The 19,407-nt window shown below is 41.2% G+C and overlaps 1 protein-coding gene across 1 annotated transcript in view; it reads left to right on the top strand.

The window, feature by feature from the left end:
* The first annotated feature begins 10,275 nt into the window (after window positions 1-10,275).
* The window catches only part of Zdbf2 (zinc finger DBF-type containing 2), a 51,953-nt gene continuing 42,821 nt past the window's right edge, over window positions 10,276-19,407 (top strand). The window contains 4 exon segments of the mRNA XM_070018619.1: window positions 10,276-10,385; window positions 15,229-15,282; window positions 15,964-16,040; window positions 19,026-19,130. Coding sequence (XP_069874720.1) covers window positions 19,071-19,130 — 60 coding nt within the window. The 5' untranslated portion in view covers window positions 10,276-10,385; window positions 15,229-15,282; window positions 15,964-16,040; window positions 19,026-19,070.

Genomic DNA, 19,407 nt, shown 5'->3' with positions numbered 1-19,407 from the left:
CAGAAAAATCCCCAACAAACTAGCAAAAAGGCAGGCTAACAAGAGTAAAGTCCTGAGTACAAACAAACAATCTTCTTATTCCAGTGCATTGCCTACAGGAAGAGTGACTGTCTTCTGCATACAAATTTTATACAGTAACCACGTATGTTCTTTCTACTGTTGTCACGAATCGTTTGTAATCAGTAAAAATTTTATAGGGGAGGGAGCACACTATTCTTCGGGGCATTGAATGAGTTTAATTACTGTTACACATACTTACACACCACCTTAATGGCTTTGAGGAAAAACCAGACAAAACACTAGCAGTTGCAGTAGCTAGCACTGCAGAGGAAATATTTGCCATGTTTCTTAGGACATTAAAAAACACACACTCCAACTTAAAACTTCAAAAACTGGTTAGAAAACCAGACTTGAGAATTTCCCCAACATTAGTGACAGTGATCTGATAATTCTCCTTCAGATCAAAATAACTGTCAAAGTAATCTGACAAATTAATACACAGCCTTAGCACTGTCAGGCTGGTCACTCGGTGCTTTGTGTATTGTCCTCGAATGTATTTTAATTCCAGGAATATTGCTTTAATTCAGGGTGGGGAAACATCTGGTCCTCGGGCCATATGATACACGCCCGATCGACGTGTATGCCCTGTTTTGACTGCCCAGCCCCATCTGCCCAAATTAATATTTAGGTTTAGCCCTAGAATGCTATCAATACCCAAATGGGAACCAGATGCCCGTGGCTCAAACCAATAATCTTAGCACTCAGGAGACCAAGGCTTGGAGGATCGATGTTTGAAGCTAGCTAGGGCAGAAAAAGTCTGCGAGGCTTTATTTGCAATTAACCAGCAAAGTGCCAGGCTCAAGGCATGGCTGAAAAAAGGGGGAAAAATGTGTGTGTGTGTGTGTGTGTGTGTGTGTGTGTGTGTGTGTGTGTGTGTGTTGGGGGGGCAGGTGTAGCACTATGAGATCAGTTATCTGTGTGATTTGCACACCTAAGCTTGCTCCTGGAGATAGGCAGAGTCTTCGGCCTTGGTGATTACATCAGTGACACTCAGAAGCTTTTGAGATGATAGATCTTTCTTCATATTTATTGTTGTGAGTCGCTTTACTAAAAAGCATCTAACCAGGGCGGGCCTCCAGGGCTTGTCAGATCAGGTGTATTGATTAGAACAAATAGGTGGAAGACTGAGATCTAGTATTGACAGTCTGGAATTATTCAGGGCGATGCTTTTCCCTTAGCCTTTTTGGAACCATTTGTGGTATATTTCCCCCCATATTTATCATTTTGGAACGTTGGATGGCACTACCGGCATTGGCTCTCTCCTAGCCGGCAGCACAGGTAGCACTCCACGTGGCCGTGATGGTGCACGGGGGATTGTTCTGTATCCAAGAGCCACGTAGCTTTGCACCCTGCAGGCAAAGATCTTCGGTTCTTCCGAATTCCTATTTCAGCTTAGGAGATGAGAAACAATACAAATGGTAGCAGTTAAGCATCAGGCATGCCCACACCGGTGTTGTCGTCTCTGGCAGCGGCGGGGTCTGTGGGGCCAGTTATTGAGCCCAGAGCAGCTGACAGACTCATTAGTGCCTTCTGGTTCCAATTATTCTGCTCGCTACACCATTTATTCTAATGTATACTCGGACATGTTTTAAGCAGGTAGAGTAAGATACAAACATGAAAGTGATCACCAGGAAGGAAGAGGCGTATTATTATTATTATTATTATTATTATTATTATTCTCCTGGTCCCCAAGACAGGATGTTTAGGGCCAGGTTCCTCACCAGGAGGCTCGGTGCCCGCACGGGGGACAAGAAGGGAAGGGCCTCCTATCTACTCTAGTAGACGGAGAGAGAAAAAGAGACTTCCCTATCATTCTAAGCAATGAATGAGCAAAGTGAGGTAAACCCGTGGTAGCTTTAGGATTGAGTAGTTAGAATCATTTCAGTAGCCCCGGGGGCCGGGACTTATCTCCAGGGATCCAAAGTTGTCTGGCACCTGATTCCATTCATTAGGGAAGAGGATAGTGTCCAGGGAGTATAGTGGTCTAATTAAAGGAGAGTTTTGGGAATGGTTGCTTTGCATATCAGAAGTGTGCTGGCAGTTAAATTAACAAATTTAATTAAACAAATAAATTCCTAGCTATGTCTAGGAATTAGTTAACCCTGGGAGAAGTGGTTCCTTAGGTCTGGATGTCTGCAGCTGCATCAAGAATACTTTTTAAAAAATGTTTGCCAAGAATATAATCAAATCCTAAAAGGCAAATAAATAAACCTCACAAAAATTTTACACATGCCTCCTCCCTGCCCAATATTAAAAATGAATGCTTGATCGAGGCGCTGATGGCTCATGCTGAGATTTGAGGATGACAGTTTGAAGTCTGGCCTGGGGAAGAAAAGTCCTGGAGATTATCTCCATTTAGCCAGTAAGAAGGTGGGACTGGAATGTGGCTCAAGTGGTAGAGTTCCGGCAGGAAAAGCCAAATGAGGATGTGAAGTTGTGAGTTTAAGTCCTGGTTAGGGCAAAAACAAAAACCAAAAACAAAATAAAGGGGAAAAAAAGGACAGGAATGTAAAACAGGTTCGGTGTGTGTGTGTGTCTGTGCGCGTGCGTGCGTGCGTGCCCTTGCACGTCCGTCTGCATGCTACAGGGGTGGGGGGGGGATTGGGCAAAAGTGGGAGGGAGAAGGGAATGGACACGGGGAGCATGACAGATGGGGAGAGTGATTAAAGGGTATATTGTATGCATAAATGGATGTGTCAAAACGCAACTCAATTGTACAACTAATTGATGCTAATAAATATGTGGAGGTGGGGGGAAAGAACAGAACACAATGTGCTGAAGGGAAGCACCTGCCTAATATTTTTAAGGTGAGAGGTTCAATCCTAGCACTGCAAAGAAAGAAAGGGGGAAAAGAAAAGACCTAATGCCTTATCATTACAAGATATATGCTCTTCACATATCACAATAATGAACTCCACTTATTTTTTTTTAAATAGAGGCTACAAAAAAAAATCAAATGATTGTTGAGGTTTTTCCTCACAGCAGCAGCGTATATTCAAATAGAATCATTTGCTGTCATTCAAGGTGCTTTGGAGGCAATTAGCTGCTTCCAGATAAAGCTGAGCATTTCCTTCCCAACAACGGCCAGAAGCTCATTGAAGCAGGTGACAATGCAAAATTTGTACTTTTTTTTTTGAGGTTTGTTTTCCCCACATTTTATTAAAGTGTTCGTACAAAATATTCCACATAAATAAAATGTAATCCTTATCTTCCTCTTCTTCATCCTGGTTAATCGGGAACTAATGTAATTCATAACTCTCTTTGCTTTTTACCAACTATACATAATCAGTCCCGTAGATTCCTATTTTGGTGAGATATGTCAAATAACCTGCTTTTTGGGGGGGGAGGGAAAGGCATATCAGAAGTCACAGTAGTTTCAAAACAATTTATGATTTTTAAGTTAAAAATTTATTTAAATAGTATACAAAGGGGTTTCAATCCAACATGTAGTTACAGTGATTTTGCTCTCCCTCAGACTGTGTTAGTCCCTCCACCAAGGTTCCGTATCACTCGATCCCTTCGATTCTGTCTTGCTCAAAATTGTCAGTGTCCTTTCCAGAGTGGGTGCAGTCAGGGGTGAACTTTGAGAGCCTGCTTCTTTTTTCACTTTGATTTCCCCTGACCCCCCTTCGCCAAACGCTTTTTCCGAGACACATGGCAGCCAGCCGAGGCAGAAAGCGACTTCTCCTTTTTATGTGCAGTGTATGGCTGCAGAAGTTGCAGCTGATGCTGTGTGGAACGGGAGGATCTGTGGCCACAGTTCGTGGTGCGAGGGACAAACAAGGCTTCCGTCTAAAACGGGGTCTTGAACCCCGACTCAGTGGGCCTGCTATTGAGGAGGGCATGCGCTTGCGCTTGCGCTTGCTTCTTACGGATCAAAAGGAACTGAAGAAAGGGCAAATCTGCTTGAGGCTATGGTTTGGATGTTCAGTCTGATTATTGTAAAAATAAAGAAGAGACCAGGGTATCTTGGGCTGAGTGATATATTACTATTGTAGTGCGTCCTTGCTTGGAGCCTAAAGAGCTAGAAGAATCTGCAATGGTTTTTTAAAAAAATTCTCCAACAAAGATGATGTTTACCAGTAAGTTGTCAGAAAGCCCTTAAACAAAGAAGGTAAGAAACACAGGACCAAAGCACCCAAGATTCGGTTTCTTGTTACTTCGTGTGTCTTACAATACAAATGCCAGATGTTGCTGTGAAGAAACAATGTACCAAAAAAAAAAAAAAAAAAAAAAAAAAAGATAAGAGGAAGGCTGCAGCTGCAGAATATGTTAAAGTTTGTAGCCACGAACAGCCCTCCAAAGGAAAGGGAGAATAAGTCTGTATGTTTGGCAAGTTAGCCAGTGAACAGAGTTTAAAGAGAGAGAAAATTGTTTTCAAGCAGGGCAGCACCAGTACCTCACACCTGTGTTCAGGAGGCTTAGATCCAGAGGATCAGTTTGAAACCAGTATGGCAGAGAAGTTTGCTAGATCTCCAATATAAGTGGCAAAAAGCAGGGCTGGAAATGTGGTTCAAGTGGTTGACAAAGTGAAAAACTGAGGCCCTGGGCTCAAACCCCAGGACTGTCAAAAATAATTTTTAAAAAAGAGTTTTCAGTATGGGGGAATCATTGTATAAAAGACCACAGCGACTCTCTCTTTTTAAGTCATCACTTTCGAGGACATAGCTTTGGATGACTTTAACAAATGAGAAAAGGTACATTTTTATTTAAAACACATATGGAATCTTTGAGCAACTAATTATGCTAAAAGTAACCGATCTGCTGCTGGATGACAATATTCTGTATGGATAGCTGAGACCTCCCTTGTTTAGTCACGGACAGAGACTTATTCAGAATCTCTGAAGGCTACCTATAGGAACTATGTTTAGTTGTTCTATGAAGTATTTCTAAAATATATCTGTATTTAGGAGCTGACGAATGCTATCACACAAAACATTAATTTCAGTACTTTGTACAAATTCACCCATCTTTCACCACTAGCGTCATTTCCCTGTGTAGTTAGAATGAGCCAAGATGCTCTTATTACTACTATCAGAGTGATAACTTAAACAATTCTTCACCATAAAAAACATGTGGTATGTGTGCTCATTTGTACTGATGTAGATAGGAAAGGTGCTTATTTAGCATTCAAAAAAATGGCCATTCATTAATCTCTAAGGTTTAGAGATTTAACATGTCCAAATTTGAATTGTTTTTAATATAAGAAAGGAACAACCTGTCTCATACTTTGTCCTGCCCCGACTCTATCTTGAGTGAGAAACCAGTATATTTTCATAATAAAACAAAATGTTGTTTCTGAAAAAAGGAACAAAGTTTGAGGTTAATAACTTTTCAGTCCAGATTATCCCCAGAAGTTAAAAGTACTATCTTGAAGGACTACAGTGTTTCTGTTAAAAACAACCAACATAAAAGGGTGAATGTAAGGGAAAGGAAGAATGAGAACAAAAATGGAAAGGAATAGGATATATTAAAAATTGGTGAAGAAGTGTTGAAAACAAATGCCCAAACTACCTTTGTGTAAAGAAAGCATATGCACAAAATGTTGATGTGGAAAAGACTAGTTTGAGGAAGACTAAGCATTCAAAGAAAGGAAAGCTCAACATTTACATTGTTCATACTTTTAAATCTATGAAGGGAAAGATATTAAGATCTTAACCGTTTAGCCCATTCCTGTCCATGCCTTCTCTTTTGCCTACATCTGGTATGTTGAAGAAAATTTTTATTTTTCAGTGTTACTGGGGATTGAACTCAGTGTATTACACTTTTTAGGCAGGTATTCTACCTTTTAACTTATGCCCCTAACCCTTTTTCCTACATTAGTTTTCAAATAGGGTCTCAAGTGTATGCCTGGGCTGTGATTCTCCTATGTATGTCCCCTTATGACAGGTATGTTACTGTGGACAGCAGTTGATTAACACAGGGACTCTTATTGAACTGTGATCCATTGTACCTGTGATTCTTGAGTAGCTAAGATTATAGGTGTGAATCACTGGCACATGACCTAAAAGTAATATACTAAAAATTTTTAGGTCTGGTGGTTTATCTTTGTATATAAAGATTTTTTTTGTATATAAAGATATTTAGTGGTTTGTTGACTTTGAGGATATTAGATATTAAATCTTAAGATAGACCAGGATTTAACTCATTTGCATTATCACCTGAAAATAACCTTACAATCTTGCCCTCTACTTTGCAAATGACTTTTGTTTGTTTATAGAGAGGAGCCAACTAAGGGACATATAGGGGAATTATTTACCCTTAAAGAGAACATATCCTCCCTCCCTCCCTTTCTTCCTTCCATCCATCCTTCCTTCCTTTTTCGTATTTGGGATCAAACCTAAGGCATTAATGTTAGGTTAACACTGAGGTATCCGACACAGATTGACATCTACTCTTAAGAGGTAAGATGCTAGGCTATTTGGAAAAGGTGTCATAACAACTTCACCTGACTATAAGCATATAAGAATAAAGTAGCCGGGCGCCAGTGACTCACACCTATGATCCTAACTACTCAGGAGGCTGAGATCTGAGGATCATGGTTCAAAGCCAGCCTGAGCAGGAAAGTCCATGAGACTTTTATCTCCAATAAACCACCAGAAAACTGGAAGTGGCACTGTAGCTCAAGTGGTAGAGTACTCGCCTTGAGCTGAAGAGCACAGGGACAACACCCAGAGTTCAAGCCCCATGACCAACAAAAAAAGAAAGAAAGAGAACGAAAGAAAGTGCTCAGTAATGTAACTTGGGGGAAAAGATATGCTGCCACCCCAAGTTTCATGTGATCTAATTCATCTTATCAGTGAGATCAAAGTTTTTGCTACAATGGTTCCCTTAAGACATTATTAGCAAACTGTTATCTTAATTGTCTTACCTGTGCAAGCGATGTCTGCATTATTGTAATGATTTGGGATGATTTTGAGTAGGTCATTTTTCCCTTGGGAAGAAAGATATGAGATAACTCCTACATATGATCCTTTTTTCCATCATAGAGGGGAGAAAATGGGGTGTATACAAATCTGCCTTTGATCATTAGAGTTGGTTAGATAACTACTTGCTGAATAAATGTGTTCGGACTTACATGTTAAAAATACATGGGGAAACTAGAACTTTTTAATCTTACGCCTCCTAGATAATGAAGTTCTACAAAATGTACTCATTACTGCTAGGCAGATATCTCATGTAGAATGGCGTTTCCTTTCATGTTTATGATAGGATTGTGTTGGAAGAAAAATTCTCTCCGCTGAACCATAGCATAATAATTGAACATTTTCATACTTGTCAAAGAACTCTTTAAAACTTTGACTTGGATTATTTCTATGTCAATCTTGTAAGAATATAAAGGGAAAATATAGGTGAAATGGGCTAAAGTATTCCAAAAGGCATCTTCAGGTTTAGAGTTCAACTTTTCTATATTACTGTATTGAATCACTTGTTAATGGCTGCGATTTTCCATTCAGTATCATTTTTCTTACAATATTATTTTCTTCTGTGCTAGCAAAAGTGTGGGTGATGTATCAGATTGTAAGACTGCTCCCCTGTTGAATCCCGGATTTTCTTTTAAGCAGCTGATCCTATTCTGTTAGTTTTAATTCTGATACTTAGCGGGGGCAGGGGGTGCGTGAGTGTTAGCTCACTCTGATGCTGGAGCTTGAACTCAGAGCCTGAGCGCTGCCCCTATGTGTTGTTTTTTTTTTTTTTTCCTCAAGGCTAGTGCTCTATCACTTGAGCTCACTTCTGGCTTTTTGAGTATTGTATTGGAGATTGGAGTCTCATGGACTTTCCTGTCTCCGCTGGCTTTGAATGAAGATCCTTAGATCTCAGCCTTCTGAGTAGCTAGGATTACAGATGTGAGCCACCCACACTCTGCTAAATCTAACCCATTATCAATAATTTCAGGTTAACATCCAGGATTCATTTTCTTTCTTCAGTGGTGTTTTAACCCCAAACCCCGCGTGAGATATAGTTGACTAGCTTGGCCATTCAGCAATAATAGTCAAGAAGTCTCTCACTCCCCGGTTTTTTTTTTTTTTTTAATTTGGAACGGGAGGATGAGGTATGTAGTTTAACTGTTCAAATATGGATTCCCAAAATACACTAAGAACTAATGTACTTACTGAGTAACAAGGGGCTCCCACAAAGACAAATAGCATTTACTAAATCCCACCCATCACTCTTACACTTAAGCTCTGAGAGAATATTTTTGGTTCTTGAAAGTTTGCTTTCTCTAGGAAAATCTTTATTCCTTTCCTCCGAGTTAACCTTTTTTTTTTTTAAAAAACATATAATTTTATTGTTATTAAGGTGTTGTACAGAGGGTTACCATTTCCTAAGTCTGGTAATGAATACAATTCTTCTTGGACAATGTCACTCCTTCCTTTTCTTTCCCCCAGTTTCTCTCTCCCGTCCCTGCCCACAAATTGCATAGTTCATTTTCCACATATTGTCTACTGAGTACCATGAAATCTCTCTTTTCCCGGGAAAAATCTCTTTCCAAGTCTTAGCGACTCCAATGTCTGCCAATTCCTTTCCTTTTAGGAGTTGGGGGTTTCATCGGACCCATTTGAAATGATCTGAACAGTAGCATCTGTATATTGTACGTGGTGGCAATGCTGCCATCAGGCAGGCAAACAACATCAAGAATCCAGGATGTGTAGATGCCTCTTGATTTCAGTGATGTTTAAGTATGGGGGCTAAAAAAGTGTCTTAAACTGGGTGCCAGTGGGGCATGCCTATAATCCTAGTATTGAGGAGGTTGAGATCAGAGGATTGTGGCTGGAAACTAGTGGGGGCAGAAAAGTCCCTGGGATTCCATCTCCAAAATAATCACAAAAAGCACAAGTGGAGGTGTGTCTCAAGTGGCAGAGTGCAAGCCCAGGGAGTGTCAAGCCCTGAGTTCAAATCCCAGTGAGTCTTATTGACTGTGAAATGCATTATGTCCTAGTGTCTGGGTTTTCTTTCGCTAATTCTAAGTTTGAGGCTGGAAAGAGTTTGCCTTAAAAGAAATCAGTACATTTCTGATTTCTTAAAGCCATCCAGAGGTTTCAAGATAGTGCGATGGCTGCGTGTGCTGGTCCTTGGGGGTGTGTGGCCTGCGAGGAGGAAGGAAGCAACACGCCGAAGAGCACTCTGTAGCCATGCATTTCCCAGAAAATGTGACTCTGGAGACCAGCCGTGGAGCCCTGGCTGGGATCCCAGCGTTTGGGGGAGACAGAGGCAGAAGGATCCAGAGTTTCGAGGCTACACAGGGAGTTCAAGGCCGGGTGTGGGATGCGTAGCGAGCCCCTGTCTCAAAAAACACCACCGCACACAGCCCAGAGATCCTGTGCGTCTCAGACGACGGCTCCTCGCCCTTCGCGGGGCGTGATTGATTGGGGTTCTGTCCCCGGTTGTCTTGGACCGCCCAGGCCGCCTTCGCGCGGGACCAGCGGCGCGTGTCACCGCGTGACAAATGTCTGTCTGTCGGTTAGTGTCAGGAACCCTGTCCTGGACTCCCCAGGCCCTTCCGAGCGGCCTCGGACGGCCCCTCCGGTCACGGCGGCCGGGGCCTGGGCTGGGCTTTGCAGAGACCCTCGGCTCAAACGCGAGGCCGCAGAGCGACCTTGTGAGCGTTAATTAAAACGCAGCTTTTGTGCCTGGGGTCCTCAGGGTGGACACACAGGGGAGTCAGGCAGCACTTTAACCCCTTCGGCTCTGGTCCCCCCCCTCGGGCCGCTCGTCACGTGTTGCTTTGAGCCCCCCCCCCCCACTTCTTTAAAATTCATATGGCCATTTTTGTTTTGTGTGTCTCAGCGCCCAAGCCTCGGTCTCTGTCCCGCTACTTGAGAGCCCCAGTCGTTTGGGTCGGTGCCAGATTGCTTCTCCAGGGCTGAGAGTGGGGCCCCCGACAGGGGAGGAAGTGTCCGCTTTAAGAGAGGGGGAGGCAGGGGCTCCGCGGGGCGGGCGGGCGCGGGCGCGGGCGGCGGGTGGGCGGGGGGCGGCGCCGAGCTCCGTGCGTCAGAAGGGGCCCGCTTTTCGCACCTTGGCTGACGTCAGAGCTGCAGCGGGGCTGCGACGCCGTGGCCCGCCGGTGCGAGCGCGAGCCCAGTCGTGACTCGGAGCCCGCGTCTATCAGACTCGAGCTCCGCTCTCCGCTCCAGGGCAGGCGTGGCTGGGGGCTGCAGCCTCTGACTGCGTTCGGCTCGGGACGGCTCACGACTCCCGGGGACCCGGCGTCGCCCGCCGCGGAACCTGATCCAGTGGGGAAGAGCGCGCGTCCAGGTCGAGAGACTTCGGTCTTCCCTTCGGGGACCCGGACCCCGGAAGGCATCCCGTTGGCCTCGGCCGAGGTGAGCCGAGGGCCGCCGCGCCGCGGGGGCGGGCCGGGGCGGCGCGCGGCCCGGGGCCCGGACGACGCCCGCAGGCGGGGCCTGCTTGGGTCCCGCCGAGCGTCCCGAGGCGCGAGGCGGCCCCCTCCCCAACCACGGGGCTCCGCGATCCGCTCGCCGGACTCCCGCTCGCAGGTCTCACGCTTCCCCCTCCTCCCCGTCCCTTCCTGCCGCCCCGGGGTTGGAGAGAGCGGGGCGGGCGGTCCCGGGCCGGGCTGGGGCGGGACGGGCGGCGGCGGGCTGAGGAGACGGGAGTGGGCCCGGGGTCCGCGTGGGGGAGCGGGGTGGCCGCGGGGCCCCGGGCAGGCTCCGTGTCCGCCCGTGGGTCTGGTCGGGACACTGGCGGGGCCGAGCCCCGCGGGCCGCCGTCCACACCCCCTTGCCCAGGTCGGGAGCGGGGTCCGGGTCGAGGCCTTCTCCGGCCGCGGCCCGTAGTGCATTTTCGGAAACGTTCGATGTGCGGAATTAGTGTGTGCGCGCGCGTGTGCGTGCGTGCGTGTCGGCTTGGCGGTTGGAAATTTCGGAGAGTGCGTGTGTGATCGTTTCTACTATGGTCGTGCAACAGTTGTGTGAATCCCGGCGAATCTCGCCGCCGTCATGACTTGGGTTTTAAGGCCCTTTTCCAGCTCTTCGGACTCGTGGTTCCAGATAGCGCCGAGGAACAAACTCGGCTGCCGAGGCGCCAACTCGGCGTTCGTCCCCGGATGCAAGCGTGAGCATCGCTTACTTACTGATTGCGTTCGCTGCGACCGTACCCCGCGCGGGGGATGGAAGAGCCCGTAGAAATCTCAGCGGAACCAGGCCCGTTGAGTAACCATTTCGGGGGCTGTGCCTCTCGTGGTTCTTGCTTTTTCCTCCTCCCCACCCCTTTTTTAAAGCGAAGACATAAATTTACGTGAGTGCTTTTATTATTTTTAGCATCGTACCCTCTTGGTTAGTGCGTGTTAATGGTACAGAGCGATTGCATTGTGATGTCTCTATCCGTGCAAATACAGTACTTGGATCAAATTCACCCCCGTCACATCTTACAAACGTGCTTCACACGTACGTGGAGTATTTTCCGCGTTTTTAAAAAACTCATATATTGATGACTTTTTTCCCCCGTTTTGTTTGAAATCTAAGCAGTAACAGAGCAGAGAGAAACTCGTTGAAGATTTGATTACGTATCACTGCAGTGGCCAGCCTATTGGCTGGAAAACTAAATTCAGGGTAGCAACCGGTTTCTGTAAAATATTGTTTACTCTGCTTAATAAATTGAAGCAGTGTTTTTTTTTTTAACGCTGCAACTTGCAATCAGTTAGTGAATTGTGAAATTAATTTAGTGGCTCACGGCTTGCACTTCCTAAATGTGAAGTAAGATAGATGGAAAATGCCAGAATTCATATTTTTGACGGTATTGTTTTGAAAGCCTTGTTTAAACTGCGCATGTGTGTGTGTGTGTGTGTGTGTGTGTGTGTGTGTGTATGTATGTATGTGCGCGCGCGCACCCACGCGCACTACCTTTTAATATAAAATGTATTGTTCCTGTGGTGTCATGCTAAATAAATTTTGAAGTCACCAATTCAAAATACTGTCAGCAGTCAACGGGAATGATGCAAATAAACTGAAGGTTAGTTTTACACTTTTTCCTTTTTGAATAGTGATATTGTTTATCGCACCAAATGTTTTTTGATTGTTTTTAATTATTAAACAATTGATTAACATTTCTAAAAGTACACAACATTTAATGAAAATTGAGAGTTTAAATCTGGTCAGATTGACCAGCTACACTGGCTACATTGGGCCAGGAAGAATATACCTTGTCAACTTAGACCTCAGTTTCCTGATTTGTTAATTAAGGATTATCTTTTCTCCTACCTTTAAGGATGTTTGATATTTAAATGAAGTAGTTTGAGTGAAGCTGTTATCTGGGGTGCCTGGCTTTAAGTGTTCAAGATTAGCTATTATTATTTTATTTATTTATTATTATTATTTTATTAGACTGAATGGAGATGTCCAGGATGGTTGTCACCAGAGAAGAGCCTGCCTAGCATGGACAAATAAAAAATAAATTAAGAAAGGTGAAAAGTGAAAATTAGTGAATTATGTGAATGAACTGTTGTTGAATTTCGATGTTTTAAAAACATATCATTTGGTTGCTTTTTTTGTGATTGCTCCCCAATTGTTTTTCTGCTGCCAGACAGGTAATTTAATTTTTTCCCCTCCTGGGGAAAGGAAAACAAAAATGATCCTCATGATACTCCTGCCTCAGGAATACCTGATTGTATTATAGGCATGTGCTCAGCTCAGATTGTTTTTAAAATTTTTTAATATGATATTTTTCTTCTGTTTTTTTTTTTTTTTTTTTTTTTTTTTTTTTTTTTTTGTTGGTGACTGAAAAATACTTTCTGTGAAAATTCTGGATTTTGTTAGCTTTTGTACAGTGCCAAACACTACAACTCCAAAGTCTTTTCAATAATATTTTTATTGTGTTTATCTCTTTACCCTGTACAGATAACAGATGTACAAGAAATAGTCCTTAAAAAAAAAAAAAAAAGCACTGAGGGAGGTAGTGCTAATATCTTTGTTCAGTGCCCTGAATTGGTTTATGAAATTTTAAATGTTACAAACACCAATAAGAATGTGAACATTGTAATTTTTAAAGTAGCATTCTAATTTTCTTAAAGGTAAAAATAAAGATTTTGGTTGAAAAGACTTTAACTGGGTATAACAGCTACAAGAAATTGGGAAAAATGTCTTAAAAGATTTGCTCTTGAATTTGAAGATGTCTTTAGGTTCTTGCTCTGCTTTAGAGCAGTAAAAATGGCAACTTGTTGAGGGTGAATTGTGATTTGGTTTGTGGAAAAAAATCACTTGGAATTTAATTTATTCATTAAAATAAAATTCTTCAGACTAATGTATCAAGAACACCCAGCCTAGCCTTAAGCATATGTACAATTATATGTTTAAGGTATTAAGGTTGTGTTTATGTGTGCGTGTGAGCGCACTCATGTTTTAAAAATCCTTTATCTTACTGGTTTACCAACTGCTATTTCTTACTAGATAAGAGATTGCATCTTACACTGATAAAAAATGAAATTCAATGTGATCATTAACCATTCTGTTTTAGAATTACATATAATGATGTGTAAAGGTGCTGGTCACATGGTTAAATGAGAGTGGGAAGAGAATTCGCGCAATACATTTTTATAAAAATAGGTTTAGAACAAAGAATATATGACATGTTGTTGATGGCAACTGGTGGAATACACAACTGATTTTTATTTTGTATTATTTTTCACACAACTGAGTACATATTGTCCTACTGTAAGCACATTTTAATCTTGTAATAGAAATTAATAAAAGGCGCTTTTAAGGAAAACAATTAAAATTCTTGCCTAAATAACACTATTTGAAGATTTTGAGTAGTAGCTAATTCTCCAATAATGCAGCAAATGGTGCTGAGTAGTCTTAGCAAATTTTTAATCATTTCAAAAGCTTCTTTGAGCAGGAGGAAGCCATTGTTCTAGAATTTTCTTAAAGCACTCTGAATATACCTCTTGCGAAAGAAAAAATTTCACACAATAAAATTACATTTAAATTCTTTAGACTGCTTTGCTCTATCAAAGCTCTACTTTGCCTCTTAAATTCTCAAATGAAACCTTAGGTTCAGCCACACTTGCATATTTACTATTTCCAACTGTATGTATGCTTTTTGATTTTGTACTTATGTTGTTCCTTTGAATATCTTTTCTTTCCATTTTCCAAAATTTGCTTTAAAAGCCATACTGACTTTTGACCTCCTTGGCCGTTCCTGCTGAAGCTAAATTTTTCAATTGAATCTGTTATCATATTATTAGTATTATTTGTTTATTATTATTTATATTTATTCTTTTTTATTTTCAGTGGTAGGGAGATCCAACCTAGGACTTCTTGCATGCTAGGCGATAGCTATACTACTAAGCCGTATCCTTACTCCTGCACTTATTTTTGTTTAGGCATATTACAGCCTTGAATTAATTTTCTTGAATTAATTTTCTAGGTCTTTTTAGATTTTATGGTAAGAACACTTGTCTCATATTTGTCTATCCACCAAAGCTTCTAGCACAGAGAACTCTGCACAGCATAGATGCTTAATAGATATATTTGATTAAACAGAAGTGTCACTGTCTCTTTTGAATTGGATTAAAAAATTTAAGTAGGTATACAGAGATTCAATTCCCTAAGTCAAGTTATGAGTTCAATACATCTTGTTTAGTGTTGCAATTGTTTTTAAACCAGTGAGGATGAACACTTTGCCAACAACAATGCGGAGGAATAAAAAAATTGGTCATTTTGCTTAATCATCCACTGATATAAATGGGCTATGAGGAATTGACAGTATTTTCCAATAAAATGAATATTGTAGCTGACAGTTGAGTCATTAGTTGGGGATACAGATTTAATTTTACTTAGTATTTCTTATAAAAGTTTCTCATAGAACTTATTTTTGGGTGTGACAGCACTTTTGCTCTTAACCTAAACTTTGGAGCATAGTTGCTCCTTACATTTTTTTACAGCTACTGTTCCTGTGACCCAGAGGTATGAAGTGTTTGATGGTGATAGGCCAATTGCAGTATACCTTAGGAAATCATGTTGACACTCAGTGAGTGATAATACATAAAAGTGCTTTGTGTTCAAAAGTTAATGTTCTTTTGTATTATTTGGAAACATGACTTTTTTTTTTTTTTCAAATTTCAGTGTGACTTGGGGATACTTGTTTGGTCTGTTGAATATGCATACAGTAATGGAATTTAACAATTAAATTTTTTGTTTTAATTTACAGGTGTTTATCAAGACTCAACACAGCTAATGAAATACCTGCACTTTTCTGCTTCAGGTAAATCATTTGTTACTTTATTAAAAAAAAAAGTTGAGTTCTAGTAGAATTCATAGTTTATATAAAAAGACCTATTCAATTATGCCAAGTAATATAATCCCAAACCCCAAAGAAATGATCTTTATAGTAAGAATTTTATTAACTCATAAAAAGTGATAACTTGTATTATTGGGTGAACTTTGAAACACTTAGGAGTATTTTCATTGTACATAACGCGCACATGCCTGGCCTCCCTTAATAACCTTGAAGGGGATTTGATTTGTTAAGTTTCAGGTAGAAATTAGGCATGTGAATTTTTAAAAATATCAACACATGCTGCTGGTTTGTTATAACTCATTGTCACAGCAGCAGAGATGATGGATATGACAGGTGATAGTGCTAAAATGCTTAAAGGCCATAGGTATTTCATTTGTGCCCGTGACGGCAGACTCATTTTTATTTTGCCTTTTAGTCATTGATAGTTATATTTTTAATAAATCACTAAAATAGTCATCATGTAATTACATGCCATGCAAAAATTATGATTAAAAATTAGGTTTAAATTTTAGAAGTCTCTTAGTCTAAAAATTGCCTTATCTGTATAACATAGAAGTTTTGTTTCATTTTATGTCTCTCAGATTAATAAATGAAGTAAAATTAATAGAAAAAAGGCGAGTTTAAAGTAATTTCATATTATTTCAGATGCTGATTTAATTGACTTCTTTTCCCTGTAAGTGTGAGAAGTCGGAAGAACCAAGGTTCTCAACTGCAAGTAATAGGTAAGCGAATGTTATGTTGGAATTTTGACTTGATGAAGCTTTTGTATTCTCATCTTACTGATTTTAAGGCTGTGATTTCATTTTTCAGTCATTGATGTTAACTTAAATGGAAGCTTTTTAACTGCTGAATACTCTTATTTAGAAGTACTCATTGCCAGGCACCGGTGGCTCACGCCTGTAATTCTAGCTACTCAGGAGGCTGAGATCTGAGGATCGCTGTTGAAAGCCAGCTGGGGCAGATAAGTCTATGAGACTGTTGTCTCCCATTAACCAGCAAAAAGAAGCAGAAATGGAGCCGTGGTTCAAGTGGTAGAACAACGCCAGCCTTTAGCAAAAAAACTGAAGGACAGTGTCAGTCTGAGTTGAAGCCCTAGTACCAGCACAAGACAACAACAAAAACCTCATGTAACAGAGGCAGGTATGGTACAAGTATGTGCGGTATATACTTGTAATACTAGTGCTTGGATGGTTGAGGTAGGAACTTCAGAAATTTTGAGGCCAATCTGGGATATATAGGGAGACTTTGTTTCAAACAAATAAAGCACAAAGAAAAATTGTTACGTATTTTACAATAGACAAGAATGTTTAAACTAAAATTTAAAGTTGAACTGGGAGGCAGAGATCAGGAGGATTATGGTTTGAAGCTAGCCCGGGCAAAAAGTCACCAAGAGACCTCTTCCGAATCTCAACAAACAAGGTGGGTGTGATGGTACCTGTCTGGGAGCTCGGCTACGTAGGAGGTATATAGGCAGTGGGATCATAGAATAGTCTTAGCTAGTCCAAGGCAAAAAAAAGCAAGACCCTTTCTGGGGGAGAAAAAAATAACTAACGCAAAAAGGACCTGGGGCATGGCTCAAGTGGTAGAATGTCTTGGTGTCTGTCTAGCAGGAGTACCTGAATTCAAATCCCAGTACTAGAGGAAGAAAAGATCTTGAAAAAATTATTTATTTATAGCTCTGTAGTTTTAAGAAACCAGTAAGAGCAGGTGCTGGTGGCTCTCGCCTGTCATCCTAGCTAGTAAGGAGGCTGAGATCTGAGGATTATGGTTCAAACCCAGCCTGGGCAGGAAAGTCTGTGACACTCTTATCTCCAGTTAACCACCAGAAAACTGGAAGTGGAGCTATGGCTCAAAGTGATGGAGTACTAGCCTTGAGCAAAGAGCTCAAGGACAGTACCCAAGCCCTGAGTTTAAGCCTTGTAACCACAAAAAAAGAAAAAAAAGAAGAAAAGAAATCAGTAAGAACAGTACAGTGAAGTTTTTACTTAAACTATAAATATACATGCATTATGTCAGTAAATATAGTACCAGTTTATCCAGATTATCTTAGGAGAATTTAAAATTCTCACTCCTAGGCTCTTTTTCAGGTCTATTAACTGAGAATTGTGATTTTTGGCACTTAGTGTGGTTTGGAAGTACTACAGGATGTAGTGGTAAAGGATTATAACTTTAGATGGATAGAAACTAGAAAATGATTTATTTGCCAAGATATCTCAAAATACTAGCAGGGAAAATTTTCTAATAGATTTTTGATTCACATACTTGTCAGAAAAGAGTGGTCTTGCATTTGAGCGGCGATTTTTATTAACTTGGTTAGATAAGTTCTCCTAACATTTGCCTGTTTGGCTGAGCAGAAACTACCCTAGGTATCTGAACTATCATATAGAGAATTAGACATGGAAAATTTAAATAATCTTGAGTTTTGTATAAAAATATCATAGGAAGAATTAACTCCATAAGAGAAGAGTAAATAATACTGTTATATTACCTTAGTGACACTGGTCAAGATGCATTGTACTCACAAACTGACATGTTGAATTGAAATCCCTTTGTACAACTATTTAAATATTATGAAAAATAAATTTTTAAGAAAAGTAATTTAGCCAGGGTCATGCTTGTAATCCTAGCTAGCTATGTGTAGGAGATTGAGATCTGAGGATTACCATTCAAAGCCAGCCTGGCAGGAATGTCCATGAAGCTCATATGTCAGTATCTTTGAGCACAAAACCTCAGGGACAGTATCTAGGCCCTGAGTTTAAGACCCATGACGGACACACACAAAAAATAATTTGTCAGCCAGACATCAGTGGCTCATGCCTATAATTCCAGCTACTCAGCAGGCTGAGATCTGAGGATGGCAGTTCAAAGCCAGCCCAGGCAGGAAAGTCCATTAGACTCTTATCTCCAATTAAGCACCAGAAAACTGGAAGTGGCACTGTGGCTCATGTGGTAGAGTGCTAATCTTGAGCTGAAGAGCTGAGGGACAGTGCCCAGGCCCAGAGTTCAAGACCCATGACTGAGGGTGAAAAAAAAAAGTAGTTTGTCTTTAGAAATTAAGTACTTTATTTTTTGTTACTATATCAGTTCCTAATAATGTCAGTAAGCTGTCAGAAAATTGATAAGAATTTTTGTCATTTAAGTCTTCAGATATTGGCACAAATGCTGATTAATTCAGTGTCTCATATCTGCTTTATATACTTTTCTGACTACTATTAGAAATAGGACTAAGTGGGCTGGGTGCTGGTGGCTCATGCCTATAATCCTAGCTACTCAGGAGACTGAGATCAGAGGATCACGGTTCAAAGCCAGCCCAGGCAGGAAAGTTCGTGAGATTCTTATGTCCAGGAAACTACTCAGAGAAAGCTGGAAGTGGTGCTGTGGCTCAAGCGGTAGAGTGCTACCCTTGAGCAAAAGGAGCTCAGAGTCAGCAATTAAGTCCTGAGTTCAAGACCTAAGTAAGGCTGGGACAATAAAAAGAAATAGCAATAGATGGAAGCTGAGTGTGGTGGGGCACACCTCTAATCTTCACATTCAGAAAACCAAGAACAGAGGAACTCTGGGCTTAAGGTTAGTCTGGGCGACATAGCAAGACCTTATCTCAGAAAACAAAAAAACACCCCCAAAACTGGGCTTTTGAGTCATTTTTCTCATAGTAGTAAGGAATTTTGATTTTTTTCTACTTTCAAATAGTTGCACTTTTTTTGCAGTTTGGGGGTTGGAAGAGAGTAGCCACCTGCCTTTGGTTACTCAAGATGCAGAAGAGACAAGGATATTGCAGCTATTGCCGTGTGCAGTACAGTAACCTGGAACAGGTGAGAGGTTCCACTAATATGACGACACCTTAGAGGATCTTAGTTGTGAGCCTCTCTTCTTTATACTTTGTTAAATTCATTTGCTCATTCATGGAATAGAGTAGATGGAAACCCAGCTCATTTGCAGATAACTGCTTAAATTCTAGCACTGTACCAGGAACAAAATGGAGTTTGATTTTTTTTTCAGTGCTTATAGCCTAGTGCAGTAGGACAGAAATGAGTCATATGAACTCAACACACAGTGTGTCAGGTTGTAAAAAAATTTATGAGGAAAAGA

This window comes from Dipodomys merriami, unplaced genomic scaffold, assembly GCF_024711535.1.
Source record: "Dipodomys merriami isolate MVZ:Mamm:240054 unplaced genomic scaffold, mDipMer1.0.p SCAF_1, whole genome shotgun sequence".
Lineage (NCBI taxonomy): Eukaryota > Metazoa > Chordata > Mammalia > Rodentia > Heteromyidae > Dipodomys > Dipodomys merriami.
Note: the sequence above shows the minus strand (reverse complement) of the source record. Positions and strands in the feature narration are given on the sequence as shown.